We start from the raw sequence: 22,492 nt of genomic DNA, 5'->3' as shown, positions 1-22,492 counted from the left end.
AGCCATCATCACTGTCAGATTTGTAGCCATGGCAAAGTTGGTAAAAGAACTCACCAGTATCTACTTGATTTCAGAGAAGCTTTACAAAACCTCCTACCTACTGCAAAAGACCTTTCAGACCACAGCTGCCCACACTGGAGAACTGAGTCTGAACTACCTGTGTGCACAATGAAGAGCTGAGCAGCAGAGCTGGGGTCTCCTCCTCCATCCATGGCAACTTCTGCTGCAAGTGACAGTTTACAGGGAGATTCTTCTTCACTGTGCCAAGCTGAGGCTTTACAGCAGCAATTTCCTAAGGGGCATCACAACCATCTCAACAGCACAAACACCTTATCAGTGTTGAAGGATTATATTATGGCATCAGCACAGCCCACAGGTGATTCACCAGGAATTGGCACAGATCACTGTGAACTTCAGGACTTCATCAAGCACTAACACACACCTAACTAACCAGCCACTGAGAGTTAAATAATTCTCCTGACTTGTTTAGGCCTCAACTCAGCCCAAATCTAGCTTGATTTTGTATTACTGCCTTTATAAACATAGAGAAGAAACTTAATGGAGGTTAAGGTCAGTCTGATATAATGAATTACACTAAATTAAGGATGTAACAACCACTTTTATCTATGCTGACCCAATAGTTTGTTAATTACACACTCTGATGATTTCCCCCATGTTTTCTCTACCAGAGGTATGGTCTATCCCAGCTTTTTGCACTGATTACCAATTCTGAATCTGTACTTTGCATTGACACTACCCTTTAAATATAACAGGAATGAGCAATGTATGCTGTAGCTACCTTCCACCGAGAGATCTTCCATGATTCTCCTCAACCAGATTCCTAGAGGAGAACTTTCAGAACTATCTGCTGGTAGAAAAGTTGAACAGGGCTCTTCCATCAGTTTTACCTTCAATACATTAGTTTCACATTCAGGACTGCAGCTCTATTTTTGTACCTCAGAATTCTGCAGAGTCAACACTTACATGAGGTGACTCCATTTATCAGAAATCATTAATAAGGAACTGACAAGGAAAGTTCACAGGTTTGTGCAGGAAGCCCCAATAAAAATGCCTCCCTTCATTGCTGACAAGGCACAAAGTACTTAGGACAGATACAAGTATGTTTCTGTGGTTGTATTTCTTCAGATTCCTCCTAGTCCAGCTAAAAACCCACACACATATTCCTACAGTATATTTAGGCACTCCTGTAACATGATCCATGCACATTAAAAAAAAAAAAAACAAAAAGAACCTTCTTTCTGACTTCAACTTCTGCTTGATTCCACCACAATGCCAAGGAGCCTAGGCTAATTTTTGGAGTTTTTTAACTCCCTCAGCTATTTCTTACAGGTATGGGATGTAATGCATAGTCACATGCAACTAATGGGAAAAAAGTGGTCTTTTTAAGCATCACAGGGCAAAAAAAGGCTATTTCATATATTATGGTTCAAGGAATAGAGAGAAACAGTAAATAGCTGTACTCTATTTACAGAAATGAATACCATGTAACACCATGAACAGACATCAGCCTTTACATTTGTACAACCAGTCGGTGGTGAATTTATTACTTTTTTTTAAATCCAAGAGCCATGGGTGTCAATGGGATTTTAGTCACACACACATTAAATACCCCTGTAACATGATGTGTACCAGCCTGAAAGCCAACATTAATAAGAAAGGTCTAGTACAAAGGGACTCCTGAGTTTGGTCCGTGCACAAAGCCAGTAAAAACTGCTGGAAGTAAAAATAGCACCCACACACAGGCTATGCAAACCAGTTTTGCTCTAGTTCAGAAGGATAAAGAGTTCAGTCACAACAAGATGCAAACTTGTGCCTAGGTTTTTCAAAAGAAAAAACCAAATTTAACACATCAGTCCAACTGACTATTTTTACTACTGTCTGAAGGAAAACCTAGCCACCACGATTACTCTTACTATGTAGAGTTGAAAAAAGAGAGTGTGTGTGAGTGCACTGAATTTCAAAAAGGAAAAAGTAAGGCTGTTTAAGTCTGGGTATGAACAGAGCAACTTTGATTCAGGTACAAACAAAGGTGCTTTTGAAAAATTTTCTGGCTAGTGACTTCAGTTTCTTGGATTCCAAGTTAGGAAGAGTCCACATAGCTTTTAGATGTAGCTTCCAGGTAACTCTTCCCGTGTCAAACTCTACCAACCACAACTCACAAAGGTTTCTGAGTTGTCCAAAGTTTAAGGAACAAACACGGGGAAGAAAGCCCGTGGGTCCTCAAGTCAGAAGTCGAGTATGCCTCCCACCCCCTCTGCATCTGTGCAGCCGCAGTGCCTCGCTGGAGTCACTCTCATGGAGTCCCTCCGGCAAAATGTGCAAGTGCCACCTGGAGAGGCACACTGGTAGGTACCACTTCAAGGTCTCAAAATCATGTTGAATTTAAAGTGAATTCACCTTTGACAATAATACCAAAAATACAGTATGCATAAAACTCTGAGTACATGCTTCAAGTGGGAAGCAAAACACTGACAACTGCCCAGGACTTAGACCGAGACACAGAAAAGGCTTATTCGTCTCTCGTGTTTTGCACAATGAAGTTTCCAGGAGTAGAAAGCAGAAACGGGAACGCGGTTATCTGCTGGAGGGTTTTGGTTTTCCCATGTACGGAGCAGATAGTATCTACCGAAAGGGGAAAAAAGGGGAGGGCTGAATACCCTCCAAGGTCTCGTAATTCCGATGACGTGCATGTTAATCACAATATACACTCATGTCCTGCGACTCCGGCACCAACCCCCCTGCCTTCCCACAGGACCTGTCCTGCCGCAAGACGCGGATCCCCAGGTTTTGCTCCTGAAAGCTCATTTCCCATCAAACTCCGGGGAAACGCTAATCTGAAACTCCAGCTCTTCCTTTAACTCCGAGGGCTGCTACCCCAGACCCACGGCCCCAGGAGCCCCTCACCGCCGCCTCGGTGCGGGCGCTGGACCGGGAGCTCGGCGGGCACCTGCCGGGGCAGCTCACCTGGCCCCCCGCTCCCATTCCCGCTCACCTTGGGCAGCTCGCGGAGCTGGTTGGCGTCCAGCAGGAGCTCCTCCAGGCTGCGGCTGTAGCGGTAGATCTCCTCGGGCACGGCGGCCAGCGAGCAGTGCCGCTTGTCGATGGACTCCACATGGCGGTTGCACCGCCACAGGGGGATGCAGTGGAACATCGCCCCGCCGCCGGGGGCCGCGGGGCGGGCGCCGCCGCTCACCGCCGCCCCCTCCTCGCCGCCGGCCGCGGGAGCTGCTGCCCGCTCCGCCGCCGCGCAGCGCGGGTCCCGGCGAGCCAGCGGCCGCAAGCCGCATCCAGCGAGCCGCCGCCACCGGCGGGAAGCAGCCCCGGGCGAGCGCGGCGGCCCCGGGAGAACAATGGGAGGGAGCCGGAGCGGGGCGGAACCGGGGCGTCCCCTAGTGCCTCTCGGCGGGCCGCTGCCCTCTCCGCAGGGGCATCGCGGGGCGCCGAGCGCAGCGCTGCCGGCCGCCGCCGCGCATTCCCGCGCCTGACCCGGAACACGGGCGGCCGTTCCCGCTCCCCCTCCTCTCCTCCCCCGTCCCGGCTGACATCAGCGGGGCCGGGCCCTGCCGCCCTGCCCCGCCCCGGGCCTGGACCCGGCCCGCCGCTCGCACACCCCCCGCTCCCGCTCCGGCGCCGCCTCGCCCCGGGCAGCCGGGGGCGGGCGGCTGCACAACTTTCTGCCAAGGGAAAGAAAAGCGGCGCCGGCACGGAGCTTTCCCCGGCTGGAAGCGTAACGTGCTGCCCGGGCAGCGGGGCTCGCACCGCACCCCTCCGGCCCGGGGACTGGCGGGGCGCGGCTCCCACAGCAGCGGCCGGGCCCGCAGCCGCCCCGGGCAGGCTCGGCCAGCGCCCCGCGCGGCGGGCGGCGGCTGCTGTCGGAACGGCGGCGTCCGCAATCCCCGGGAGTGCCGGGGAGCGGTTCGGGACGCTCATTTTACCGACTCTGGGACATGCCGATCCCTACCTGAAGCGCCCGGGAACACCGAGCAGGAGCGTGCGCAGACCGCGCTCACAGTTTCTTTTCAATTTTTAGAACTCTGTCTGGAAAGTAACACAAAAAAATCTATGGAACGCACTCTAGGTACCTGGCCCTGAGTAATATTTCCCTTCTCAAATTGCATTGGTCTAAAATTAAAAAAAAAAAAAAAATAGGAAAGAGACAAATATATACTATCCTCAAGGCTTTCTGAAAATAGGGTTTTTAATCCACTTTCAAAAGGGCAATCGTTAGGTCACAAGGGTTAAGGAAGACAAAGACTGGGAGTCCTCTGCCCGCGTCCGCCGGCTCAGGGCTCCGGCAGTCCCACCTCTACACCCCTGTGAATAGGGCGATGTGCTCCTGAGCTCCGATGGCAAAACAGCCTTAAAGGATCTCGTTTTTCTGGTTACATAATAGCAATTTTGTAATCTACACAGCAACACAAAATACTTTTGAAAAGAGGGAGTTAACATCAGCCCTGTTCTTGAAATATTGCTAATTTCTTGCATAATTATAATTGGGTGCAGATATAGGAATAGGAGAGAGGGACTTTATTGTAATTGTCTCTGTTCTTCAATCCCTGCACGGTACCAACAACACTTAATCGTACAAAGTTGCAATGTATTTGTTGTTGGGCTCTTCTTAAATCAGCTGATAAATCCTACAAGCTGCACTTGTTAAATTTCTGTGGAAATTTGAGTGATCTGCCTGTTTTTTGGTTTTAAAATGACATTTTAGGTACTTGCATGTTGTTACTCTTTGCAGACCTACAAAACAAGAAACTTTTAAAATGTTAACTTTTTCTTATAAATATCTTTTAAAATAACTGTCAGAACTAATTGTTTCTTCCTTCCATCAATATATTCAGTAATTACAAAAGAGCATTCATAAATGTGTTCACATGTGCTCGGAAGCAGGGCAGGCACACACCAGCACTCCTGAACCTTCCCAGCCCCGCAGCGGGACATTAGATAACTTCAACAGGATAAATCAAACCAACCTGTTGTGTGCTGGCAGAGCTTGGCAAAGACAGGGATGCAGGAAGCTACCCAGCAGATTCCAGAGGTGGGGATGAGGAGGACCATCTCTGTCACAATTAGTGGGTCCTAGCCAGGGCCAGCCAGGCACTTCAGATGCACCTCTTGCAGCTGCTAGTGAGACTGGTCCTCCCTGATTCCAGGCAGAGGAGCTAGGTTAGGAAAATCAATCTTCTTATGGCAGCTCCAACCCAAGATTTGACACAGAAGATATTGAACCAGATGCAGGGAATGTGGAGGCTCAGCAGAGATCAACTGAACAAATATTGAGGCAGATATAAGGCTCAAACTGTTCACAAGCCTCTGTGACCAACAGCAGATTTGCTGCCAAGATTGCTTTGCCTAAATTCAGTGACCTCAGTGCCTCTGTTCCTAGGGAACTCTCTGAAGAAGTGAGACTACAGAGCAGCCATGCAGCAGGGCACATGAACAAGGGAGGGCTACTGCTGACTACCCCCAGTTTACCTAGGACATGCAGTACTACAAAGGACAACATCATGGGAATGGGATAAATCAAAGCGTTTGAAACTGGAGAACAACATGACCTGCTTAATTGCTGAACAGAAGGATGAACACATTGCCTCCTGAACTCCAGCTCTAAAAAACAGACTGGTCAGTAGCACCTCAGGACCTTGTGTCCATCTTCTGCTTGTTTGGAAGCACCCACATTGTCCCACAGCTGAATCTGTCAACAGGCAAGAGCTCTAGCAGTGGCCTCAGTGGGAAGGTTCTCTCACCATCTTACAGTGCTCTCTGTCCCACCGTCCTCTGTGCCATTTGGGAGAAATGCCCAGCATGCCCTCCAGACAAAGAGGTCTTCAGATCCCAGCACTACACTGATTGTCTCAGATGCTTGTAAACTGCTTAAACCTTTCTTCCATGACATGGATACAAAATCTGACATGAGATGTCACTTCTGCAGATGCTGTCATGTGTCTCATGACTAGGCCTCACTGTGACAAGTCTAGGCAGTACTACAGGAGGGTGACTGACAATCGGGTGAGTTTGTATACTTTAATGAAGAATGAGTCAAACTATTTGCACGCTTCTCACGAGTCTCAGGGAGCCCAGGGGGGACAGACTGATTGCAAGAAAGCTTAATACTTATTTATGAGATCTGCCTTCACCAGCTGACACTCAATACAAGGATAAACATCTTTCCTTTCTCTACGATGGACAGCTAGTGTCATAGGGTTTTGACAAAATCCTTGGAAGCTTAGGACATTAAATCAGTGCTAGTGCCCCTGGCCCACTGCAGAGGTGAAATACTTTCACCTGAAGCTATGGTGTGGAAATAGGCACTGAGGAAGTCAAAAGGCAAATCAGTGCCATTCTTGAGAAAATAGTATTCTCACTGTAGAAAGCAAACTCCCAAGCAAGCAAACTTGTTCAGCTTTGGTCAGTGTAATAAGTTACTGGTATCTCTGGTTCTTCTGCACTAGGAAATAGCAGCAATAAAGAACCTTCCCTAAATGAAGAAGACATCTCATATTGGGACAAGTTTTGGTGGGAGAGGTCTTGAAAAAGGGGTGAGAAAAGAGAATTGTGATACAATACAGTAACTAGAAGCTATAGCCAGGCATGCAAGTTGTGAGAAGGGAGGACAGCAAATCGCCAGGATTCATACTAACACATACCTGACAACCTTATTACCTGGGGCACTGTGCCCCCCGGGGGTTCGGAGCAGTGTTGCCCTCTCTGATAGAAGCAGTCCTGCTGCATTACACATTTCCACAGCAAGCCAAGGTGTGGCTCACATGCAGAAGGAATTAAGTTGTGCTGGTCTCGCAGTCCTGCAGGAGGATTACCTGGTTCCAGCTGCCATTTGATAAAAGAGGTAGAGCCAGAGGTGTACCTCTTCTGCAGGAGGAGTAAATGAGTGTGGGGAGCAGCTTTGTGCTTCTTTCCCAGCCAACCACTTTCTTCAATCTTGTGCAGACAAGGTCAGACTTCTACCAGCTCTGATTCAGAGGGGAATAGATGAAGTCTGCTCTCACTGTGAGATTACAGTTCACATATCTTCCTGCTATTCACATTGTGATCAGGGAGCCACATCAGGGTTTGTGACAGTCCCTGTTGCCCCCATTAAATGGTGTTAAGGTGCTCATTAACAAAGGCTGCAGCCGGTTGTTTGCAGGACATACACAGCAGGAGGTGAGCAAGCTCTCCTGCATGCCACTGCTAGCAGAGCTGTGTTGAGTGCAAGAGATCACCCTGCTGAACAGTTCAGTGCTTCCAGGGCTCTCTGTTGGGAATGACACCAGGAGTACCAGTTATACACACAGTCACTTCATCGTTGAAAGCTGGGAGACTGGTCATGACCAAAAAAATTTATGTCATAAGTCCATCAAAGAAAGAGCCATCCTTCAGTCACTCCAGCCTGGTCTGGGCATATAGCCAAGAGCTTCAGTGCTGAAAATCTCAATTTCTCTTACTAGATACCATCATCCTGAGTGATCCTGAACAAAAAATTAGGTTTCTGTGACTTACAAAGAACTCAGACAATGAAATGTGAAATACAGATAAGGCTGGACTGATCTCAGGAGTGTTCCTGGAAGTTACGATTTGAAAGAAGCAAGAGCAAGGTCATGCTGTAGCTCTCCCTCCTCAGCACAGCTCAGACAGAATTGCTTTCTGGCTTGTCAAAAGGCAATTCAAGCAAAGAATGCCAAGTTTCAAGTTGAGATTCTTACAAAAAGGCCTAGAGCAAGGATATCCATGGGCTTGAGTGAGTCCAGAGGAGGTTAGTACTGCTACAAGGAAAGCAGTAATACTCAAAGTAATCAGAATTTAATAGTAATGTACATTGTAGGATATAAAGAAAACATAAAGAATGGATAGAAATAGATTTTGCATCAGCATAGTTTAAGTAATTCATAAAGCTCAGTTCAAAATCCACTTAGCACTAGGAAAAGTACAATAAATAACTAAAAAAAATGCAAAAAAAAAAAAACAAAACCCAAAAAAACCTCCATACAGATAAAATAAAAATAAAGCAGGCCAAGTTCCTGAAGTCTCTTTCTGCATTCAGGACTTCTTCCTTCCCCCAGATTTCTAAGCCTTGCTATAAAGAGATATGGTTACATGGCACAGAGAATCCAGGGCAAAACAAGAAGAGTACAAAGACAGAAAGACACAAGTACTATAGCTAACAGGACTAGTTTTGGGGGAAAATAATTTAACTAGCACTGATTTCTGCTGGAAGATTACTTCCCCAGCAGCTCTGAGCAAATTAAACAGGAATACTACTGAACCCACTGTATCACAGCCTGCAGAGCTGCTGAGAGGCAGCCCCAGCAGGGTGCTGGAGGTAATTAGCACTGACATACTTCTCTTTGCTCAGTTTTGCTGGCTGAGGACTCTGGTCTCATTTGTTCTTCGTTTCTATGTAAATTGTTTAGAGGAGGGCTGTAAAAACAGCAGGTAGACGTGACTGTAAAGCGTTCCCACACCGATTACACAGCTACAGTTACAAATTATGGTTTAATCATCACAGGTACCACCACATCTACAAGGTTTTGTATGCCTAGAATAACTGATACAGGATCACATAATGTATTGCTAGTACAAAGGCAGGGCTAAGAGCCACAATGAATTATTCTAGCCATGATACCCAGCTGAAGTGGCACATGCTCGTGGCAGCGCATTTAACACGTTCGCTGTGGTTTTACAGTGTTATAAATAGCAAGCACTGTGAGCAGAAGTTGTAGCATCTCCTAAATTCTCCACCCCCACCACCAAACAAATCACTCATTAACGTCAGCTTTTATTTGAACACAATGAGCTGTAATCACATGAGGTATTACTTTGATTTAATCCTTCTTGCTTCAGTTTGGTTTGTAAGGAGTGGCCAGTCATATGTGGTTGCATTGTATCCAGTAGTTTCATATTTCACACCAACTTTCAAGGGCTGACAACCCTCATCTTCTTTGGCCAGAAGAATTAATAATGTATTCATGCAAATAAGGAAAAGACAGTCTGGCAGCCAGGATGGGCTTTTTCCTTCTTTTTTCCTCCCTCCCACTTGCTGGGCTGGCTATGGCACCTGATGGGTAGGTTCTGGGTCCCAACCGTTTTTTCAGGTTTTTGCTGTTTTCAGCTGGTTCTATACAACTTTGCACAGCAAATTTTGCTTCTTCAACCACCATGAAGAGAGCAAGTAGAGACATGCATTCAGGTCTATGTTTATTTTTTCATATCAACACCATAATGTAACTAAATAATCCTTGACTGGATGCAGTTTGGTGCTCAATTTCCTATGGTCAGCAAAAACAACGACACTGCTGGATTTGGCATGAAGTAAAAAGGCAGATACAAGCACAAGGTAGGTCACTCTGCTGCCTGTCAGCCCAGCCTGAGGACTTGGGTAGGCATTTTTTTTAAACCTGACCATCATTTCGTGATCTCTACTGGCCAAATGATGGGAGACCCCCAGTTTCCCATGGGCTTTCAGCATCGCGAGGGTCAGGAGGTCACATCTCTCTAGGGGAAGCTGAGCTGGTGGTTCCCACCAGTGCAAAGGTGGTGACAAGGAACAGCACTTCAAGAACCCGTATCAGGAGCATTCTTACAGCCCATCATTTTGTGGACTCATTGGTGGACCTGGAGCATGTTTTATGGAGAGGAGGAAGAAGCAGCTAGTACCAGAGCTAATGCAAATTTTACAGCAATGAAGAGTATTTTGACTGGCTTGTAATTTTTTTAACCTTGGGTTTTTTATATGTGGTTTCTTATTTTCTTCCTCTCAGCTGAAAGAGAATTCAATGCCATTACAATGTTGACAGGGGTACTGTCAACAATTGCACACACACAATTCCACATTTAGCATTCAGAATTCCACAATTCAGCATTTAGCTTAAAGTTTAATCTTAAGTCGACCCTTCACTAATTTCCTATATTAGCTCATAGGGGGAGGGGACATTTCCAATGTTAATTGGAAATCTGTACTTCAATGAATTTTACCACACAAGATTTTTTTTATTTAAGTTATAAAATATCATGTTATAAAAGTGTTACTTATCTTCAGGAAAAAGAATGAAGAAATTTCTGACACTTCTGCTCAGAGAAAGAGGAACTGAACTGTGAAAGTTGTTTATTTAAGGAATTAGACCAAGGACAAATAAAATATAACAGTAATTATTTGGAATACCAAAATGAAAAAGTATAGTAAGCCACTGCACCAGTTAAAATATATTTCTGCCTTTAATCGTGTCCCAGTAACAACTGGCATTAAAAGCAGACCTCTGAATCCAGTGAGGTACCTGGTGTGATGTAGCTACTCAGTAAGAATCACAACTGTCTTCAGAATTAAATCCCTTTCTGAAGAGATGTTATGCTGAGGACTGAAAGGTGAACTAACATTTTAGGATATATATACAACAGGTCAATCTTACAGTTAGAAAAAATATAGTTTAAGAAATCAGTAGCATTAAAAAATAAATAAAATTTTTAAAAAACCCTGCTTGTACTGTTGATAAAATGTCAGAGCTTGTGAGTCCAGTTCACAGTGCTTATTAATCTGCTACCCAGTTCTGTAGAGCCTGTGCTAAGTTGTCACAAATGATGGTTTTCAAAAGAATTTAGGTCAAGTAAACACTTGGCAAACAGAGATATAGTGGTGAGTTAGGAAGTCCATGCACGCACCTCCAAAGCTCTGCAGGCAAACAGAAGGAGTAAATGGAAAGCAAAGTGGGCTGGAGTGTGACCCTTCAGCAAACTCCTCACTGCAAGGAACTTCCACCAGCCCAGAAGCTCAGCTAGATGATCACTGTACCTCCCGCCACAGAGAACTACTCTGCCTCTCCTTGGCCATTTTATGAGAGAAGAGGTTTTCCAAGGTACCATGTGCTCAGTTAAGACTGTTTTATGTTGGAAGAAAATATTGAAATTAATTTGATTGTGAGAAGATCTGAGATGACTGCTAATGTGAAATGAGATTACTTGAAAATGTGTGGACCAGAAAAGGGCATGGTGCTTCAAGAAATAGGCTTCTTACAGCTGACATCAGAGGTGCAATATATATCTTGTCTTGCCCATTGTGGGAATCCTGGCATGGAAGCATCTCCACCCACTGTGGATACTGCTGAGCTTTAATTGTGAAATTCCCACTAGTTTTCCAACCATCACAGAAACACAGACCCTGGGCCTGGACATCTTATTCCAGTTTTTAATTCTGTATTTCTATTTCCAGTTTTTAGTGCTTTGTCCAGGCACTGCGCAGAGGGATAGGCTGACAGGAGGCCAGAGAGGGGTGAGAGGGAAACCCAGTCTGCTCTGGCATGCTCCTTCAGCCACACAGCTGGCAAGCAGCAGCTTGTAATTTTGGCTGTAATTTTGCAGCCTAGCTGTCCCTACCATTTTGCTGCGCATGGCGCCAGGCTCCTTGCTTGTGGCAGGGACTTGACTTCTCATCTCCCACTCCCTACCATGGGCTTCCTTGGTTTAGGCTGTCCAGATACATCAGTGCTCTCAGGTTTAAGAGCTGTACAGATGGGGCTGTCTCCAGATAGAAGTGCTGCTAGGTCATGGGCCACCCCCAAGAAACAGAGCCCACCCAGGGCCCCCTTTCCTGTATGTCACTTTTCCTCCAACTTTCCCACCACAGCCATGGTCATCTTGTGGCTCACCCTTGTGTCTTTTCCCAGCAGGAAGGACAAGCTACCCTCAAGCAAAATCTCAGCAGGATTCTGATCCCAGGATAAAGATGTTGGGCCTAATACAGATATAGCTGTATGATGCAGTTTTTCCTTGATTCTTTTCAATCTCCCACTTCAACCCTGTGCAGGACCACCATGAGATCACATCATTTATTTTCTGGAAGGTGGGAAGCTTTATGCTGTATTTTGAATTGATCTCTGGGCTGCAAGCTGAAAAGAGGGAAGTTGAGAGTACACAACAGCTATAAATAAAGCCAAAACCAAAAGCATCTTGCCCTTTCTAACTCCTGGAGATACACTTAGCACCAAATGAGCAGCTTCTACTTCACACACAATGCCAAGCTGCTGCAGGTTTCCTATCTTGGTTTACCTGCTAACTTTCCTCAGCCAAAATCCCCCTCACCAAAAACAAAGGCCCTTTCTTTAATCTGGAAACCTCCCTAGGAAGCAGAAGGGCACCTTTTGTCCGTCTGTCATCAGGAGCAATGCAGAGATTATAATCTCCATCGTTAGCTAGCCCAGTACTTCCTTCTGTAAAATCTAGTTTCTACTTGCTTGCAACCTCCCCAAACTCCAGCTGTCAGGACAATGTCTTCTGCCTTACATGTCTGGCTCAGATTCAGGTATTTTAACAAAGTTTCAGCTGAAATTATCATGTGGTTCTAAGAATACACTTAGCAGACAATACACTATGTGTATCTTGAAAAGATGCACAGTGGTTTTGCTGCTGTGACCATTTGCTTTGGACAAAAAAGAGCCTTTTTACCAGAAAGCAGCAAGCTCAGCCTCCTGCCACCAATGGGCCTTTTGGTGCCACAATCATGAAACTTGTCCAAGATTCCTTTGGGGAAAAAAAAAAAAAAAAAACCAAAAAAAAAAAAACCCAAAAAAACCAAGAAAAAAACCCAAAACCACAAAAAAAAAAAAAAAAAAAAAAAAAAAAAACCAAAAAAAACCACAAACAACCAAACAAAAAACCAAACAAACAAACAAACAAACAAAAAAAAACCAAAAAACCAAAAAACAGTCCACAAAGGCCAGCAGCATGTGCCTGTAACAAGCCTAGTATTTAGCAGCTAAAAATCCCACAAATCCTCCATGGACTGCGTCGTGCTGCCCAGGCTGTCCAGGTGCTGCATTAAGCATCCAGCTGGAGCAAAACACTGATTCATTACCCAGCTGAAGCAAAACCAAAATTCCTCACAGATCTCTTGTTAACATAGCAGGAATTTTTATCTATAGAAGGTCTATAAATGTGTGACCCACAGCTTGGAGTGGTTGCACAGTCAGGGATCTGGAATACAGAGCACCAAACAGGGGAGAGTCACACTATATTTGTGTCATCCCCTATTACAGCTGAAATAAAAAGGGTTTATTTGGAGTTCAGCCTTACTGGCTGCATCCATGCTGCTTATTTTCAGGCACATTTGTAGCCCATGCAAACTACTTACTTTGGGGATTGCTGCCATTTCTCAAGAGGTAAATCCTGGCTGCAGCCTCAGCTTTAAAGGGCTCTGCACTTCCCTAACAAGCTGTGTAACAGTTCAGCAGCTTCCATCTGTCTTGTCAGTCCTACTCTTGGCTTCCTGTAGAAAAAAAATGTCCCTGGCTCATTTCTAGAAGGGACTAAGTGTTGCCCACTTGATGAACAGATACATATGTAGGCAGCCTGAGTACAAACTGCTTAAAAGGAAAATTTGTACCCAGGAATAAGGTTTCCTAGCCTGAATTTACAGATGTATCTGTAAATGGAAATAGATCAATTATTGATTTTGAGCTGCATCAGGGCTTTTGTACTGAGGAAGCAAAATCCTCTGTGTTTGCTATAAATCTAGGGTTTGCTGCTTGCAAAACCTTTAATCTCTTTTCATCACTCCAAGTTAAATCTCCAGTTTTACAATCCCTAAAAGCAGCACCCAACATTTTCCAAAGAGCTCTTCAAAAGCCACAAGAGGAAAGAGTAGATAGATCCCTGCAAAATCACAGAGGCTTCAGCTCTCCAAGGATGACCATGAGCACCAGAGGGAAAAGTGGAAGTGTCCAACCTCAGTACATAGGTGTTGGACTCCAATCCCATTTCTTCTTCACCTGTTTTTGCCACCACTGCTTGCATGGCCCAAAATGTCCTTCAGGATGACAGAAAGGGATCAGTAAGTCTTCACCTAGAGGGAGGAGGCTGAGCAGTCTGCAGGCTGACACCAATTCCTAAGCAGTTTAGAAGCTGTGTTTTCTGAGAGACAATCATTTAGCCTAAGGTGAGCAAATTTCAGAGTGGTATCACAATTTCTAGGGCAGGGAAATGACTTCTGATTCACTCCCACAGCCAAATTAGCCTCCAAGAATGGAGAGAGCTCATTTCCAGTCAACCATTTCCTGGCTCCTCAGCTGCTGGCAGCTCTGGGATAGGAGAAGCCCTGCAACACCCATCTTCTTCAGAAGCTGCTCTTTGCTCCTCACTGTGTCTGCAGAGCCATCTGCTCCTACCACCCTTGGCTCTTCTCCCCATTATGGAAACATAAGCACATACTTGGGATTAAGGTAACAGAATTGTGACAAGAATTGTGTCATCCAGATCTGCCCATGGTGTTTCCTTCTCTGTCTTCCATCTTCTGAATCTTTCACATGAATTTTGATACAAATTCATGAACTCTTATTCCAGAGTCCAGAAATCACCACAGTTACTTAGCTGGAGCAAATTCCAGGACTGAGACTCCTATCAGGAGCACCCCAGATTTCTGCTCACCTGAGCAGCTCTGGGCATGACTCCCTTTCCACAGTCTGCATGAAAGAATGCAAAGGGGTTGAGCAACTTTCCATGAGTATCTACCAGTCCTGCAGAACAGTGTGTGGAAACATAACATGTTCATCTCTTTTTCTGAAGCACTTACTTGGTGCTGAACTACTGAGTGAGGAGATAAATAAATGCATACCTGGCATCAGTTGTCTTAGGAGAGACTTCAGCAGCTGCAGAGGCTGACTCTTGCTGGAGATGTGCCTTAGGCACCAGCCTGGTAAGAACAAAACTGGTACAGGAAGGGTAGGTATCTAGTGTAAGTGTATCCATTAATACCAGAAGGTGAGTTTCCCTAATGAAGGAAAGAAGCCTAGCCTTACTTTTTTTTTCTGAGTTTGTCTTGTACTCACAGTAACACCTGCTTTCACAATTTCAAACAAATGTTTGAGCAAGTACAAGCTGCTGCCTTGGTAGAATGTGGTTTAAGAGCAGCTTAAATTAAAGAAATAAATGGCAGAAAGATAAGTAGACCTTTTTCCCTTGCAATTTCAAACTGAAAACATCAGCAATACAGATTTTCATGAATGCGTTTTCCACGTTTCATGAACAAACAAGAAGCCCACACACACTACAGACAGGCCATTGTCAATCTTTCTGCCAGCTCAGATTTTTATAAGTTGTTGGAAGATGTCTGACACGCAATGTAAAATCATAATCAGAAGACAGGAATGTTTGGCAATAAGGATGATGCTGTTAGAGCTGCAAGAATGAGGAGGCTGGATGAGAGCTTTAGCTGCAGGGGAAGCTTGGGCTGAGAAATGCCTTCCGTGATGGTGCAGGCAGGGGAGCCTGCAGCCAAGGAAAGGTGGGTGATGAAGGCTCATGAGCAGCAGGAGAAAGCAAGCCAGGTTGGATGGGGCTCTGAGCAACCTGGTGGAGTGAAAGGTGTCCCTGTCCATGGCAGGGGCAGTGGAACTAGATGATCTTTGAGGCTGCTTCCAATCCAAACCATTCTATGATTCTGATAGGAAGCAAAGTTAAGCTCTCTGGGCAAGTGTAGCTACACGCACAATGTGATTACCTAACCCTGGCAAAGTCTTTGTGGGATCAGACAATCAGGACTCCTGCAAGCAGCAGGATGTGCCCTAGAGAATTCACAAGAACTTTAAAAAACAAAGCTGCTGTCCAAAGCCACAGTAAAAATTGCAGTAAATTCCAGCAAAGGTAGCACTGGAAAAAGGAAGAAATGTAGTGTACTTCTCAGTGTTTAGGAATGCAAGTCCTGCAAAGCAAAGTGTTACATAAATTACTGTTAAGTTATTAAAAATGCTCCCAAAAAAACCAAGAAAATAACAGAAAAGAAAAGAAAGAGAGATTTGAGAATACATGTTCTGTATCCAGTAGTAGGTCGATTATCTTGATAAGTGAAACTGATTCCATTACTACATGGGTGGTAAGCTTGGAGTTTAGCAACACCCAATACACACAGAATATTTTATGCAAGAATATTTTTATGCAATGTTCTGCAAACTGTCAACAACACGTGGCTTTCCAGCTGATCAACCTTTGCAGACCTTTGAAAATGAGGACATCCAGTGGCTGAATATTATAACTGAGATTTTCATCAAGGATTTATGTCTGGGGTAGAACCTCACCAGTTATGCCAAATTTCTGCCCTTCACAGAGACCTGAAGTAGGTGTGTGTGGAGCAAAGGCTTTTACAGAAATCCTCTGTGCTGGAATGAATTCTATTTAATTACAGGGCTCATGGTTGTAACAAACTGAGGCAAGCTCCAATAACTCAGCAATACTGAGAATAGATTGTTTCACCTTTCTTTCTCTGCTTCCCTGTCATCATAGGCTCATGCTGATATTTACCTTAAAAAAAAAACAAACAAAAAAGTAAAAACAATTTAATAAAATGCAAGTTTCCAAATCCCATCATGTTTCTAGTTTGGTCTCTAGGTCTCTTATTTACCAACAGAGAGTAAACATGGCTGGGAGTTTTAGAAACCCTCAGCATCTAGCCAGTCCCTTTGGAACCAATCTGTACAGCAAGTGTTGTACACCATGCTTTTAGTAATTTAGCCTTAGAAGTACCAATTTGAATATTTACACCTAGTTCCTATATTACAATAATATTTAAAGACCAGTTGCAGTAATTAATCTAAATTCTAAATACACAGATTAGGAGAAGAACTAAAATAATGATAGATCAAATTCATGCTTTCCTGCCATGAAAGTGCAGTAACACATGAGTCAACAATATCACATTCTAGGACGACAATATTGTGCCTTGTACAGAACACAGAAGAAGCAGAATGAAAATATGAAAAAAGTAAAGTAACATTTAAAGAAAATGGGCCACTAGAGCTTTTGCACATTTGCAGGCCATGAATTCCCCTGGGGAATGGCCTGTATAACATGTATAATATCACTGTCTGCTATAAGAAACATGTTACCCAACATTAGGAACTGAATTTCATTTGGAACTGAATGTCACAGCTCAGAATTGCAGAACTGTGCTGAGTTTCCAGGATGAGCTGGGTAAGGCCAGCAAGAAGAAAAACCCTTACCTTCCTCAAAAGCTGATTTGAACAAATGTCACTCTGGACAGTATCTACATGCCCCAGAAGATTTTTCAGGTAGTGCTTCATACAATTCATATCTCTGAACCAGCAAAGCCAAGTGCTTAAAAACAGAGAGGAAAAGAGCGCCCCAGACCTCCTCCCATCCTCCATCAATCCATTTCAACATGGAGTGCATGGTGCAGTCACTGCCTTCTGCTCCCACTTCTTTTTTCTGGTCTAGGCTGATTGTAATTGCACTGATTAAGTCTCCCCACCTGGACAGATGTAACCTGCTGCTCAGCTCACTCCAGCACAAAATGTCATTGCAATTTAAGCCTATGATACTATAGCCTTGTCCTCTTCTCCCCTGCTCGCTGCTGTGCCAGCCAGCACTAATGCTCATGCAGGCACATTATAGACAGTTCATGCAAGCTGATGCAACTGGAATCCAATCCAGCCATCGTCAGTAGCTGAATCTGCTCTCTGAACTATTTCAGTTCCCAATTCCATGGGAGAAGCACTGATTCTATATACCTCTCATCAGTTGCACGTTTTTAGACTCAGGCCACACTTTCAGTCTAAGCTTAAACCCCTTAGACAGTGAGGTGTTTTGGGCTTATACCACTATGTCAGAAACTGAACCCAGAACTGTGATCAGCAAAAGAAAGGGTTTAGCCCTGAAACTCCCCAGCAAGACAACTCTCTCACACTTTGCCAGTGCTCTTGCAGCCAAGCACAGGCTGGACCATTTTTAGAGGGCTTCAGGTCAATTTTGACTATCCTGAACCACTCTTAAGCCTAAACCTCTCTAGTTAGGCTTCTACTAACAACAACAAAAAAAGCTCTTCTCCTTTGCCTCCCCTTCCGCAAGCTCTCCTGTGAATTGGTCACAGCTGTGGGGTAAGAGCAAGCTTGCTGATCCTTGTGGGAAACCAAACCGGTATGAGAAATACAAAGAAACAGACCGGCTTTTTATTTGATTGGTTTTGAATGCTGAATCAACACAGCATATAGTACATGAGCATTAGATCTGATTGAAGAAAGGAGGGGAAATGTTTGGTCAGCAGTTTGGGAGTCTATTTTTACCAATTTGGCTCGCAGCTTAGTCAGAAAAACACTCAGCTTGGTGCAAAGAAGGTGCCAGGAGCATACAGCAAGAGGAGAGAGAGACTATATCAATGCCAGTTTTGATCAGTTCACATTGTTCTAACTTAGACTTGAAAATTTTACAGTTTTTTCATTTGGGAACTATATTTAGAGCTCATAAAAATAAAACGGTGACCAAAAAGTGTGCTGGGAAGTACAAGGAATTTACTTTCTTTGAAGGAGAGCTGTAGTGTTCACAGACTGACTCTTTAGAATTGTAACACATTTTTCTTCTCTGGCTTGGGGCTTATGAAGAGTAGAATGAGAATCCCACCATGGATTTCTGGACCCTGTATTAAAAAGTTCCTGTATGATAGGTTGTATTTGGGATGGCCATGCCTGCTGGCTAACAGCATATAAGCTTCTGCAGTCTTTCCCACAGTGTCATGCGGAAGCAAAGAGCATGAGTGAGAAATTCAGATTATTTTTCTCCCCATTACTCTTAGTGTTCCGTGTCTCTAGTATCTTATATATTTTCTGGACCATTAGTGCCATACTCAGCTACTTGATTTTACATTGTGTTGAGAAAACCAGTGCACTAAGCAAAGTCAAGTCAAGGTTCCCAGTCAAACTGAATTGCTCTTTGTTCCTCCACAAAGGTTATTTTAATTGCATAAACTTCACAGAGGAGCTCATGAGGCGCACCTAAATTACAGACAGCAGGCAGGGACAGGTGGGGAAAAAGTGGCTTGGAATTCTGAGAGGCGTCGCAACCTGTGCTGAAACTGGCAAAACAACTGAATACCAATACTGGAAGGTCCTTTTCTTCCTTCAACAGCACTGACACATGTTTGTTACATAGAGCCCCTGCCAGCTGACAAGAACTTCATCCTGAAATTAGAAAGATCTTTTCAATTAGCATAGTTTTATGGCTAGATTATCCAGGCTTTACACAAGGTATCTGCATTTCATTGAATTCATTATGAATGCAACCACAAAGCATGCACTTATTTCTCCAGAGGCTGCTTTAGATTATATGTTGACAAATTATATATTGACAAATTACACGGTGACAAGCAACTCATCCTTGCATTCCTTTCACCAGCCCATCAGACAGAAACCTCACTGTACACAGGCTGAAAAATGACAAAACAACCACTTCCCGCTCATGTGTCCAATTTGCTTTCATAGTGCCTGTTTTCATCTGAGAGGCATAAAGGCAAAAATTTTTTCATCCTTTCTACTTCAGGGAGGAAAAGTGTAAGTACGGTAAGTAAAAAACCAGCAAATATGTATTTTGATTTTTCCAGTAGTACAAAGTTTATAGAGCCATTATTGATATAAGAATCAACCTTAGATGTCTGTGGAAGTGACTAAATACTCCCTCCCCCTTCACTTCATATGGTATGAAAGCTGTTCTTTTCAGCTAAAAACATTCAGAAAGTTATGTAGCACCTATGGCTCATCCTATACAGAGTAAGAATATTAATAAATAAATCCTTATTCTCCTTTAATACAAACCAGATGCTACAACATCATTTTGTCTGTGTCAGCCTGAGCCAGTGGATCTAACCCAACTGTCTGTAAAAGAACCCAGAAAATATAAGAGAGAATTCCTGGCTATTTCCTGTTGAGGTTTGAAAATAGTGAGGCAACAAAGACTGTGTTTTGAAGAGATTCATCCATACATTCAGTTTGAAGAGATCCATCCATTTACCAGATGAGCTTAAAATTTTGAAGTCCTAATGGATACCAGTTATACTTAACACATTGAAAAACAACAGATGTATATCACAGACCTTTGGTTTTCCACTTTAATGATAGTGGATTTTTTTATTGGACTTAATGGACTGTGAATATTGCAATTCATCTGACTGTCTGAGTGCATATTGCCATTCCTGTGTTTCTCAAGTTCCAGCATAATTTTCTAGAATAAATCCCAAGTGCTGCATATTAGCACAGATTTAAATGGCTCAGCTTCACAGCTATCTCCTGCTGACCAGTTATGGAAACAGCCTTTGCACAGCTACTCATCCACTGACACCCATTCCACTCCAACACAGGCACCACAGAGGCATTAATAAAGAGATAGGATCTTGCCCTGATGCTCAAAAAACAGATTCTGAAGGGATTATCCAAGCAATGGAAATTTAGTTTTTCCAAGTTCAATCTGCACGCCCTCCCCCACCCATCCACTGCCGTGTTTGAAGTCAACATCTCCACTCAGATTTACTCTCCAATCAAAGTCTGGAGGACTTCAGTGGATTATTCCTATTAACATTCCCCTAAGGTAAGCATTACCACCTCTCTGTCCTGGCAGCACTGGGTTTCTCTAACTTTCTGAAACACCCATTTTGATGTAAGCTTTATCTCATGCAAACAAGAAATTTTTAGATGACCTAACAACCTGTTCTATTTAGAGCAGGTAAAAAGAGGATGAGTATAAAGGGCCAGCGAAGCTCCCCATGAAGAGAAGCAGTAAGCCTCACAGTCTGTACACAGACACATTATGGCATATCTTGAAACTAATGTCACTCTCCATCAACCTTTTGTGCTTAATTTTCTGTAGTGGAAAGTGGCAGGCCATTAGCAGCACACTCAAGTGAATTGCTGGCTCCTCCTGAATGAAACCTGGAGGTTTGCTGCCTGCCACAGCCATGCTGCCTGTCACCAGGCTGGACCGCAGGGACTGGTGTGACAAGAGGATTTATTTTACATAGCCCAGATGGAAAATATGGCTCTTACAAGGCATTTGAGGAAGTCTTCCCTCCAGCAAGTCTTCCTCTTATTTAACAGGGACAAGTGACACCTGATTAAATTGCAAAAAATGCAAGCACAGACACTGCTCTCTGGTCTTTGCAGACTGCTACGCTGAGGCCACGAGAGCCATGTGTGGTCTTGTATGGAGACCAACATAGTTACTATTGCTTTGAAGTATCCTGTCTCAGATAAAATAGCACAATGTTCTTCCTCTGTGAAAACAAGGAAAAAACCAGCCTTTTTTTAAACCTGCCAAAAGGCATGGGAGCCAGGGTTAGGTGAGCAGAGGACAGCATGTTTATCTACTCACTTCCAAACAGGCACAGCCCACTCATCATCTGAGGCTGTAAGAAGAGCTGCAGACAAGCAATACCTGAGAGCAAGGCAGGTTTGGGCAAAGAGAAAGCTCCCTTTTTTGTAAAGTCCCATTTTCAAGGAAATTACTTTCTAAACCTGAATTTGAAGCACCTGCTTTCAGGAATTCAAGCACCTATTTCACACTTAACAACAAATCAGCAAGTCAAAGTGCAAAGAAAACAAATTTAGCAGATTGAAAAGTATGAACAAACACTTGAAGACAGCAAACACATCCTCATTTTTGGGATTATTTTGGAATACATTAGCAAGGAACAGCTGCATCTCTGAAACTAGGAAGCTTTAATTTCCTGTTGGAGTGTCATGAAAAATAAAAAATGCCACTGGAAATAAATGTATGGAATTATCTGTAATGAGGAACAGGGAATGGTTTTGATGTTGGAGCTAAACTATGGTGACACCCCTAAAAACAAGAAAAGAAAAGCATGCATGTGCAACACAAGAGAAGGCAGAGTACACCCTAGGGCTTCTCACAGAGACATTTCTTTGTGCAGCATTGCTATGTGGCATCAGGAGCTGGAGGAGGAAGGGTTATGATAAAAATAGGAGGCACAAAGACAGCCTGCAGGATCTGGGTGAGCACAGGGGGTTGGGGTGGGAGGGTAGGTAAGGACACACCAGGCTTTGGGTAAAAAAAGAGGTAGAACCAAAACTCGCCTTACTCAATGTTACTGGGAGAGCTGTCAAGGCACAATACTACACTAGCATTTTGGATGACAGACTGAAAAAACTTTATATTATTCTTGACCTCTCAGAGGTTTCTCAGATCTTTCAGATTTTCCATGCTTGTGGCTTGGCTTCTGTCTTGAGGAAATAAACCCTCTAAGCTGCACACCAGCATTCTCGGAATGGGGCTGTTAAGGCAGAAATGACCCAAACAATAATTTCCATAATTGCCCAGAGGAGTTACAGAGTCCAACTGTACCCAGCTTCTGGAGGAATCAGGGACCTGGTTCTCAGAGCTTCTTTGCAGCACTTGAAACCCCCTGTAACAATCCTTCCTGGGCTATGGAGCAGCCACCACGAAGGATGGACAAGTAAGGACAGGAGCCATGCTCCAAGAAGGACACAGGACATGGGATGCACAGCACCCTCCCAAATCCTTACCATCCTCAGCACTGCAGTCTTGTGGTGACACTGTTAGCCTTTTGCTGTCAAAATTCTTACCACATTCTGTTCCCTAATAACTACCTTTAGAAGACTGAATAACCTTTAAACTTAGGTTTAATAAGCGTAGTAAGGAAAAGGCAGCTCTTTGCCCTCTCCCCACAGGTAAG

The 22,492-nt window shown here is 44.1% G+C and overlaps 1 protein-coding gene across 1 annotated transcript in view; it reads right to left on the bottom strand.

The window, feature by feature from the left end:
* The window catches only part of LRRC1 (leucine rich repeat containing 1), a 69,180-nt gene extending 65,627 nt beyond the window's left edge, over nucleotides 1-3,553 (bottom strand). The window contains exon 1 of the mRNA XM_030945112.1: nucleotides 3,014-3,553. Within this exon, the coding sequence (XP_030800972.1) occupies nucleotides 3,014-3,172 (159 nt within the window). The 5' untranslated portion in view covers nucleotides 3,173-3,553. The remainder of the gene's footprint in view (nucleotides 1-3,013) is intronic.
* Between the last annotated feature and the right edge of the window lie 18,939 nt (nucleotides 3,554-22,492).

Source organism: Camarhynchus parvulus, chromosome 3, assembly GCF_901933205.1.
Source record: "Camarhynchus parvulus chromosome 3, STF_HiC, whole genome shotgun sequence".
NCBI classification, from domain to species: Eukaryota; Metazoa; Chordata; class Aves; order Passeriformes; family Thraupidae; genus Camarhynchus; species Camarhynchus parvulus.
Note: the sequence above shows the minus strand (reverse complement) of the source record. Positions and strands in the feature narration are given on the sequence as shown.